The sequence below is a fragment of the Styela clava genome, chromosome 15, assembly GCF_964204865.1.
Source record: "Styela clava chromosome 15, kaStyClav1.hap1.2, whole genome shotgun sequence".
NCBI classification, from domain to species: domain Eukaryota; kingdom Metazoa; phylum Chordata; class Ascidiacea; order Stolidobranchia; family Styelidae; genus Styela; species Styela clava.
Window position 1 is genome coordinate 6,079,001 of NC_135264.1, and position 11,024 is coordinate 6,090,024.

General features: G+C 32.8%; 1 protein-coding gene and 1 pseudogene across 3 annotated transcripts; one reads left to right on the plus strand and one right to left on the minus strand.

The window, feature by feature from the left end:
• Window positions 1-2,495: 2,495 nt before the first annotated feature.
• Window positions 2,496-4,427, plus strand: LOC144411823 (ryncolin-1-like; annotated as a pseudogene). The gene is made up of 4 exons (XR_013468905.1): window positions 2,496-2,519; window positions 2,940-3,036; window positions 3,429-3,525; window positions 3,609-4,427. The product of XR_013468905.1 is annotated as a ryncolin-1-like (transcript).
• Window positions 4,428-7,904: 3,477 nt separating this feature from the next.
• LOC144432419 (uncharacterized) lies at window positions 7,905-9,974 on the minus strand. 2 transcript variants are annotated; one of them, XM_078120539.1, is made up of 4 exons: window positions 9,249-9,974; window positions 8,997-9,060; window positions 8,591-8,687; window positions 7,905-8,397 (listed from the first exon to the last, which is right to left on the minus strand). In XM_078120539.1, exons 1-4 carry the CDS (start codon window positions 9,384-9,386, stop codon window positions 8,295-8,297), a joined length of 402 nt encoding a protein of 133 aa, XP_077976665.1. In that variant the 5' UTR covers window positions 9,387-9,974; the 3' UTR covers window positions 7,905-8,294. The 2 variants fall into 2 exon arrangements, with proteins under 2 accessions (XP_077976665.1, XP_077976664.1); XM_078120538.1 differs by having other exon boundaries at window positions 8,591-8,756.
• Window positions 9,975-11,024: the final 1,050 nt, after the last annotated feature.

The window sequence follows — 11,024 nt, forward strand, 5'->3', positions numbered from 1 at the left end:
GAATAATCAGTCCCATATCAGTCTCCTTCGAACAAAAAAGAGAGTAGAACTATAATCATAGCCATAACAATATTAACAAGATGATACGGGTAATCCTCATGGTTAAAATTTGATTCGACAACATCTTTACAAAAACCTTCAAATAATACATTTTTTTTTTTCAAAATATGAAATCTTGCGTTTATTTTCTTCTTGTAAACAGCCTACGCTTTCAAAAAAATTGACTAATGTTTCCTGATTAACGATTAATGGCGCAAGCTGATTTCATTTGATATATAATAGGATGGGAAGATATGTGCTTTACCCCACGAAATAAAGTCGACTAAAAACCAATTCTTTCAGTGAAGTGAAATGAATACACGACATCCAACTATATTTACAAATTATTTGTGATCGCCCACAAAAACATATTACGGAGTCAGTTAGCAATGGAAGTGCAAACGTCACCAAAATGCTATTGGTTTTTTCTATTTTATATTCGGCCATTCGTGGACCAATTTTGCTGGTTTTCTAAACGCGCCACCACGTGAATTTTTTAGCTATTTAATTCTCATCAAACTTGGGCAATATGCTTTACCTAGATTTAAAGCTTTATTATATTACCGTTGTAAATTGTGCAATTTTACAGTTCATATTTAAAATTAACCTTTCGTCTTCTGTTTTTCACAAATCGCGAAAACAATGAGGAACCCTTGAGTTCATGACAATTATGCAGGTGTGGTGAATGAATTGTATACTTTAGAAAATAAACAATTTCCGATATTTGACATAATGAAAAATAAAATTAGTTTCAATTTAATTTTATATCGTATCAAGGAAGTTGTTATACATTAAACAGACATATCGGACAAAATTAAACTCCTTGAACAATTTCTACTATGTTTCTCCCATAGAATTTTGTCTGCATTTGTATTGTATTGCACATTCACGGGCGCCATCCCCCTTCATATGATAGGAATTTCATGCGAAATGTGGCGCCTCCTGTTAAATTATTGAAACTAGAGATCCGTTTTTATATATATATTATAGTTAAGATTTTTTTTCAATTTATTTTTTTTACTCATGCAATCTTTGAGCTCAATTCCGGTAAGTGAACAAATATAAATATATCGCAGAGGCTGTCTGTTTCACATGACCAGTAACACTATGTTAGGCATCGGTTGTTTTTGAGATAGTACCAAGTCGTACTCCCCAATGCCTTAGATTCAGAATGTAAAGACTTTAGCTTGCCTTCTTAGAACAAGTAAATAGACGAGAAAGACGCGTGTGTACGCAATTTGATTCTGATAAAAAAAAAAACAGGCGAGGTTAAGCATTTTGCCTAACCTTCCGATTTCTTTTTGTATAATTTTTTTTTGTAGTTTTATTTGAAATAGTTAACAGATTATAAAGGATTTGAATCAGAGAGTATAAAACTAATTTAGAAGATAACGCAAAAAACGCGTAATTTACGTTTGGTAACATTTTTATTAATTTATTTCAACGTGGTCAAAATATGTAGAAATTTGGACAACGTTGAAATTTTTTGATGGATCAAGATTTATTGTTACCAGTATAGGTGGCATTCACAAAAAAGATCGAAAGACATGCAATTGAAACAGTAATGAAAAAAAAACTACGCTAAGAGTACTAATTAATCAGTTGTATAGGTATAGCGAATATACAAGCAAAAAATTAACCGTAATATTCCAAGTGAATATGAATAGCAAATTTGCAAAGTATCTATTCATTAAAGTATTAATTATTATTATATGTCTTTGATAAAAATATGCTTCGAATTAGTTATCATATACTTTTTTGTTTACAGATAAATTAGAAGTAAGATGAAGTCATACATATCCATCGTTTTTGTACTTTTATTATGCAGTTGGTCAGTCGTTAGCCATTATAGTCAAGAAGATACTGGACACTGTACAGCGAAGTACGAATCCTGCAAACTACATCAAGAAAACGTTGAACGAGGAGAATGATGTACCAATCAGATAATACTTTCAATACCTTCAATAATACCTTCAATACTTATTCCTATGCATCTGGAATATTAAATTATTACTCTTATTACTCTGAGTGATATTTTAAAGCCAGCATCGTAATTATGTTTATCACGTCGCTTTTAATAACGATATATTGCATTGCTTGTATTACATTATAGATTTTACTACGGATGCCTTTCTATAAAATTCTTAAGGGCTTAATAGTTTTACATGAACTAGCTTGTATTAAAAATAAAATTAAATATATATACAGTGATTAAACGTGCATTCATTTCACATTTCCTGTATCCTTCATAGTCATTGCTCAAAGTTAATACTACAAAAAATATATGTTTCGTCAATAAATCGGTATAATTGTAAATTTAAAATTCAGAGCGTTATTATCCTGATAGCTGTCGAGGATTACACAAACTCAATTCTCTTTCTTGGAATAAAACCGCAGGAGTTTTTGAAATCCATCCTACCCCTATTTCTGATAAGATTGAAGTTTACTGTGATCTCATGACAGATGGAGGAGGATGGATTGTGAGTTAAATCGATTCATTGTTATTTATAATTTAACAATTTTGTCGCGTACTTTTCTAATATTGAACACGAAATGGACGTATGGATAGTTTTGATATTATTATTTGTTATTGTTGTTGTATTCTTTTTTGTAGTTTCTTCTAGTTGCATTTTTCTTAAACTACTATTTTTAGTTATTTCGAAAATTACTGTGGAACTCTTTTGAAAAATTGATCGCTATCGCAAGTATATACCGTATATTTTAATATAAATCTCCGAGCGCATCAGTGATCGGAAATCTATCTGATCAATCTTTTCCATGAAAACTCATGCAAGCACACTCATCCAGACAAAGGTGTCAGATTAAAACTATCCCAAATCTTCGTACAATTAAAACTAAATCGATAAGGTATATAATTAAAAATAGAATGTTTTACAAAGGTATTTCAACGTCGAATGGATGGCTCTGAAGACTTTTATCGTGGATGGGATGATTATGTAAAGGGGTTTGGAAATACGATTGGAGAATTTTGGTTTGGTGAGTTTTTTATTCACTTGAATGACATCAACCTTATTTTGCTGCAACAAGTTCCTAAAAATGTTGACAATTGAAAAATGCTCGAGATATACTTCATCGCGTCCATTTTAAATATATATATTGCTTCCTACCATGCAACCTTCAATGGTTGACGAAAAACTCCTGATCATAGTATGAAACATGAAACTTATGCAAACCAGAAACTGGATGACGATATTCTATAGAATCTATACAATCTGGTAAAAAATGAAAATTAACTCGCGGCAACTGTTAGACGTAATGACATCAGTCGATTACGTGAAGAGCACCATATAGCTATGTGGACAACAATTTTAGAAGCCCGTATTTGTGTTACTGATATACATTATGAAGCCAGTACATTAAATTTTTAGGTTTAGAAAATATCTATCAGATGTCGAAAGATAAGACATATGAACTCAGAGTAGACATGGAAGACTGGGAAGGAAACAAAGCCTATGCAAAATATGGGTATGATTTCGAACCTTCAATTTAATGTAAACTTTATAATCAAGTTTATAAATGTATGTTTTTATATATCCTATTATTTCTAGAGCATTCTCGATCGGTGATTCTTCAACAAATTATCGCTTAACGGTGGGTCAATACAGTGGAAATGCTGGAAATTCTTTAGAAGACTCCTATCAAGGACAACCCCTATACATCAAGGACGACCCTTCACAACGAAAGACGCAGATCATGACATAGTATCTTACAACTGTGCCGACACTTACAAGGGAGCGTTCTGGTACGGAAATTGTCATGCAGCAAATTTGAATGGGCTGTATATCAATGGAGGAAATGCGAAATATGGAATATCTGTTACCTGGAAAGCTTGGAAAGGCTATTATTATTCTCTGAAATTTGTTGAAATGAAAATGAGGCAAAAGCAGTAGCCGAATTATGCGATGAGTTTACATACAATATTTCATTATTCAGCATTTGTAAAATACAAACGTTTTATCTCCGCGATTCAAGTAGTTTTAATGGTCACAATGGCCATATATATGATTTTAGGAGGTGACAATGCTCTTTTGGAAATCCGATAGTCTGTTTACAAAGGGTCTAGCCACCCAAGGAGTGTTGTTCATACTTTATCGCTGTCATATAGACAGCGAGATTGGACTTTATGGCAACTGAACAAGATATATACTGCCAATGGAGTGCAGTGCTTTATGTAAAAACTTGTCCAAATTAAAAATGGTAATAAATGTGTATAGACCTGTATAATGCTTGTTCTTACAATTCTGAAAACAACATATTTGAGCGTGATGCTAATCTTGAAAATATGAGATATACTAATACAAACAAATATGAGATAAAAGTAAAGAAAATAGGTCGAAAAAGATGTAGCGTAAGAACATCGCCTGTATGAAGAGACAATGGAGAACATCCGTTCGATTAATAGGCTAAGGTAAAAATAATTAAAGTGAGTAGACGTTAGAAACATAGGCAACCAAATCTTTCAAATTTATGCGCAATAACCCTTAATATTGCAACCATGGTGGAACCAACGATTGTGCAGCCGTGCAGTTTCACGAACACGCAATCTTGCCAAGCAAGTAAAACCCTCCGAGGAATTGGTTTGCTATAAAGCCACATAATTAGTTCGATGGTTTGCTCTCATAGGTAAACTTTAATATCCAGCAGAAATGTATTGATTAGATAAAATACAGGGCAACAAAAACACGACCAACCTTAATATCAGTGATACAAAAGGAGCCTGTATTGGGTTACATTGATAGGGGTGTTCGGAGTCAAACATGAATAACCGGATATCTACTTTGGTGGAAAAATTATCAGCTTATATTATGACTCTGACTCGACACACTACTGTACACGTCCCTAATGTAATATAAGTGAATAACAAAAAGCTAAATACAGTCCCGCGACAATTTCTTGCACAGATTTCACAAATTATACACAAGGTTTTGCAAGCTAACGCAAAAAACCTTGCTAACGCTAGCCATTTAGGTATTAAAATTTAAGAGCTGAAACGCCTCAAATTTTAACTACTAATTAAACTAGATTCCAATCTGACTCCAGAATATCAAAGAATATGGGTTAGCGTGTAACTGAAATAGCTGTTAATTTGATATAACAGTAAGGATCAAGCGAATGTCTCTATAAAATTTTATTTCCATCGATATTATATGACAATAAACTTATGACACATAGACAACTCATACTTCTAAATTATTATTATTGACAGATGAAATTAGTTAAACAATTGTTTTCGAGAATCGCTTTTTAAAAAGGATCACATATATTTCATATTACTCGTTAAAATCGTCTTTCTCTTTTTTCTCTTAAAACCATCCGTTTTCACGGGGCAGGATCTTGCTCCGGCTCAATTGTTGCAAAACAATCCACATGATGGAAATCCATATACAAGAAGATGAATTATGCATATTGCTAATAATCAAATGCGAAATATTCATTTTGGCTACATTTAATTTCGGAAGTCAATAATAGAATGTTATCGAATTTTCCAATATTATGACGTTGAAAACTATTTTTAGTGTTGATGTCAATTTATTCAAAATTATCGGTTAATTTGTTACAGAGCATTTAACAGTATCAAGAAATGGACATAATGTATTAGATATGTGATGACACGTAAGTGAACCTTACGATTCCCTTATCTGATTAACACATATGTTTATGTTTGTGTCGTACGAGCTCGGGTTTCTACTAAATTATATGCTGGCAGAAGTTTATGTTAATTCAATCGAATTATATATTTTGCAAAATAATTAGGATAAATATACACAGGAAATAAACGCTCCACATTTGGGTGAAAAATTATTGTAAAATTTTGCATGTTTACTTTTTGCTGCACCTATTGCTGTTTATAATTCAGATATCACGAATATCAACTCGATTAAGAAAATGACTTACTATTCCTTTTTACATACGAGTCTTTATTTTTAGAAAATATGATAGCATACAATGCGCCTAATTCTTTTCTTGATATTACTCTACCCAGGTTTCAAGCCTGATTACTAATTCATTCATAGTATACGGTCTTGAGTATTTATCCGAAATGTTCCATTTGAGTTTTGTATACTTTTGATTCGTATAATTTGTGAAACCAGTGCAAACAATTGTGACGAAACTGTCTTTGCTCCTTTCTATTTCCTTGTGTTACATTAGGGACAGATGAAGGAGGATGGAGAAGAAGAAACACCATAGTTTTCAAACATAGATATAATTTGATTAGATGAGACTAGGACAGGGAATGAATGGGTAATCAGTAAATTGTTCTTGGTCTCGGGTTACAAATAATTTTGACGGTTAACCGCTATTCCAGGTATCATTCCCTTTTCAAATGTACACTCATTTAATGATAATTAATTTGCACATATTTTTCCTTGTAATAAAACTAATGGGTGCTGCCAATAAATTATAACGAATACATATTTCGGAAATTATGACTGATGATGACAGTGAATAAATAGTTCCCAATCAAAATATATTGTTCATAAATCAACCATATTCGAATTACAATAATTTTAACAATGGCTATTGAATGCAAGTTTACAAATGCCGATTCTGCAAACGAAAATTAATATTTACGAAAAGTGCTGCCGACGCTTCACTGAATACAAAATTTAGACTTAAATTTATCATTTAAATTATGTCTGATTTCAGTATCAATAAGAATATAATACTTCTCATTATAATAAAGTAGTTTTATTCTTGCTAGTTACTAGACTAATCCATCAGGACAGTTACGAGTATTACTACGCCAAATTTACATGAAAATTCTGTAAAAAATAACTTAACAAACCCAATTTTCATATTATCACCCGTGAATTGAGGCAATGCTGTTTTCTCATGTGCTTTTAACACCAGCCGTTGTTAACTGACTCATTTAGTCCAGTTAACTGTAAAATTTTAAGTTTTTTTATTAAATTTCCAGTTATGTAGAAAAGCTAAACTTGCTTATGGATTTGAATTGAGATGATTTCCATAACTGAATAGAATTTTTATTGTAAGAAATTAAAACGTTCGGTTTGTAGATCACAGGTCTCTGCCACTTCCTATCTCAAGAACATTCAAATTGTCTGTAACAGTATGAACGAGGAAGCTGTATTATGGAAACGCGTCAACTCAACACATTGGCCCCGATGTGGTATCCGCTATGAGATATTAACTGCATTCGACGTACTTTTCAGAAGACCATTATATTCATTGAATCTAGCATTACGTTCTATTCAGTAGGATGTTTTTTCAAACAAAATTAGGCATATCTTGAAGCAGTTCAATGACCGGAAAACAACGATTAGAATAACGTCATGGTGTATTTAACCGCCCCAGGGACAGACTGGAGCGAGCTAAATGCATTCGAAAATTAAGTTACCAACTCTCGTAAATAGCTGAGAGTGTGTAGAAAATTAAGATCAGACTTCTGTATTAAGTTCATATTCATAATAATATCTTAAATAGCAATAGGTGTAGCAGAAGGTACACAGGCGTAATTGAACGACAAAATTCCAGTTAAATATAAACCACTAGTTACTATAAGAAATTTTTACCGGCAATCGCCTGGCATTACATATGACAGGGATGCAGCTGCGAAACTTTAATGCAATTTTAGCGTAAAAATTACAGGAATTTCCGGTAAAATCGCCGTTAATCACCCGTGAATTTCGCAGGATGTTACTAGTAATCCTTACAAGTTTTTTCCGGTAATTATTACCGGCAATCCGTAGTAATATTTACCGACGCTATCCTGTAAATTTACGTTTAAAATCCGGTGAACTTACATTCAAAAACCCGGTAAAAATCACCGTTATCCTCCTGGCATTACATTTTACCGGACATAATCAGTAAATATTACAGGCTATTATAAGAAACCGAATTTATTTACAAATAAAATGAAATTGGAAACTATGCGAATGAAACGGAAAGAAATTGTACAACAGTGATAAACCATGAAGAAAGAAATGGTGAAAACAGTAATAAACCCTGAAGAAAAAAATTGTATAAAAAAACAGTGATAAACAATAAAATAGAAACACTGAGGAATAGAATGAGTGAAAAAAAAACTAAATTTCATAAAAACAGCTAAAACCTTAAAATGAGAAAATTCCAAATTTTTATATGTCAAATGGATAAGTCACATTATCATCTGAAATATAATTTAAACAGTGAAAAAGTGTAATCTGTCCAAAGCAGTGCAAGTTTCTTTGTATAAAGTTTGTGGAAGTTTTCATTGTTGATGGTATATTGAATTATTGGAATTTTTCCAGTAGGGCCTGAACTTTTGGGTGTAGTCTATTTTCATCAGTCTTCTTTTTTGAGCGGGGGGCATTGTCACCAATTCCTGCGAAGTATCTGAAATGGAATGTGTAAACAGGTTCAACGACAAATATACAAAAATAAAAATAACTTTTGACTAAGTTCTAATATTTTTAGCATTAAATACTTGCCGCCAACCAATCTAATGCCCTTGCAAGCCTGAATGCTCGCAGAGTATATCTAATTAAGTGATAATATGATTGTTAAACTAGCATTCAGAATAGCTCACCGTTGTACAAACTCGTACGTTTTCTTTGCCTCCTTCGGGTATTGCATATCGAAAACGTAATAAGATCCAAAGGCGCATGTCACTGCATCGAAGAAATCTGCACATTCAATATATACAATCTTTTCCAATATTACATGTAGCTTGCTAGCATTGATAAGAGAGGTGCCTGAAAATATATTCAAATTATATTCCATTACAATTTTTATCAACATATATGCGTAAAGACCGGATATAAAGAAATTGTCTTTTTCCACATTGTGGGCACAAATGGCGTTCTGGATATTAGCCGTGATCATTCACATTATGTCAAAAAGCATGGGATGTCTGTGTAGATACAGACCAATATCATGAAGTGTATAGGTTATAACGTTTTTCTGATAAAATTAAACAAAAAAAACATTCTTACCACGAATGATAACTGTTGGTGTTGGCTGCACAACCTCACATATTCTCTCGTCTGTTACATCTTCCTATAGATGGATAAAATAAAGGATTGAGTAATGTATATGATAAAATATATCATTAAAATTCCCAAATATCACACCCCATATCGTTAACTGCCAGATGGACCTGACCAAATATTTAACTTACAAATTTAAAATAAACCTCACTAGGAAGAATAAGTAGTTTTTTTACACAATTCCAAAATTGTACCCACATCAAATATCTGGTAAATGGATGATAATTCCTCTTTGAAATAACATGCCAAGAGATCCAGAAATCTCAAAGTTTTTGGAGCTTTAGACTGATGCTTCTCACACTCGACCTTTATGGATGAAGCCAAGATCAACACCATCAGTTTCGAGAATTTTCAAATCATTCAGCAAAGGCTTGAAAATATCTTCAACACTTGAAGATTCAAGATATTTTTCTTTCACCAGCAATACCAGCTGAATAGAGTTTATTTTGGATCGACAATATGGATAGATGTTTCCCAGAGAAAAATAACTAGCCAGAATTTTATGCTTTCTTTGATTAACAATTTCGAAAGCATCTTGATATAGGATTATTTGAAGTCGAGGTAACGAGTTATTACATTGAAAAAATGTATTATTCATAATAGTTTCTCCATCCTTTACATCTACTTGATGTCCATCATTGCAAGGGGGATTCAAAAACTGTTGTCTGATAGAAGAAAATTTGAACAAAGCTCTTATAGACTGTAAAATTGGGACATATTCATAGGTTGCCGGCTCCAAATATTCACGGTTAGTGGAACGCCCTATATTGAAAGATATTGGTTCAACAAATGGAAATTGTCGTTTGTAAAATTGTTCAGGAGAATATTTCGTTCGGAGAGTGCCATCACTGATTGGATTTGACATTAGTGCATTAGAAACAGAACTCTGCAGCTCCTCAATTACGGATTCAGGAACACCCCCACTGGTTGATATTTTTTTGATGACATCCAACACAATTTCACTTTGTTTGATTATGAGCAATGATTTTTGGTGTATTATTTTGTCAATTGTGATACCGGGAACCAAATGTCTATATTGTAGAGATGCATAAAAAAGCGCACTTTGTTTATAAAATATTTCTGAAGGATTTTCTGATATTGCCACTGGTTCCACGTCGGAAAAGTTTGTTTCAGCTTCAGTATCTATGGATGAAGATGTTGCTCCACATATTGGATAATGTATGGATTTATGACAACGATAAATATGACTACAGAATGATCTATAATTGCTGTAATCTTTCAAGCATTTTATATAAGGGCAAATAATCACTGATCCAAATTTAGTATGAGTTTTCAAATGCTTCAAAATTTCTTTCAAATTATCTCCTTTGAAACTACAGGAAGCAATGCAGCAATTTAGATTAACTTCCATGGATTATCAAAATTTAAATACTTTTCATGTGATGTTACTTTGTTAACAAAAATAAAATTGTGATTTTATATTTAGTCTACTACAATATTGTAATACCATAGACAATAATCAATCAATCAATAGAGCAGCGGTCTCAATATCCAGATATCACTGGAAAATAACAATCGGCTGTTTTTGTCACTAGATTTTAAACAGAAACAGCAGCTTACATACCGGTACCATACTGTTAGCTATTTTTGCCCTTCGATTTATAGAAAGTGTCAGAGAGTAGACAATATACCGTACACAAACATTTTCATGCTGAATGTACCAGAACATACCGCTACGACACCACTGTGAAGCTAGTAGCAAACCTTCTTCTAATTTTGCGCAGCGGTGCGTATAATCTCGTTTTTGTGCTCATTGAAGGGTGATATGACAGTTTTGTGCTTATTGAAGGGTGATGGCGTAAAACACGGGCGAGTCCTAAATTCCACACAGAGAACAATGATTAAGTTTGTAGACAGGCTGTGGAAGAAATACATCACGATAAGCAGTAAATTCAAATATATTTGACGGCAACTTAGGATACAGAGTGGAGAGCATCCCGGCGGTTTGATCGC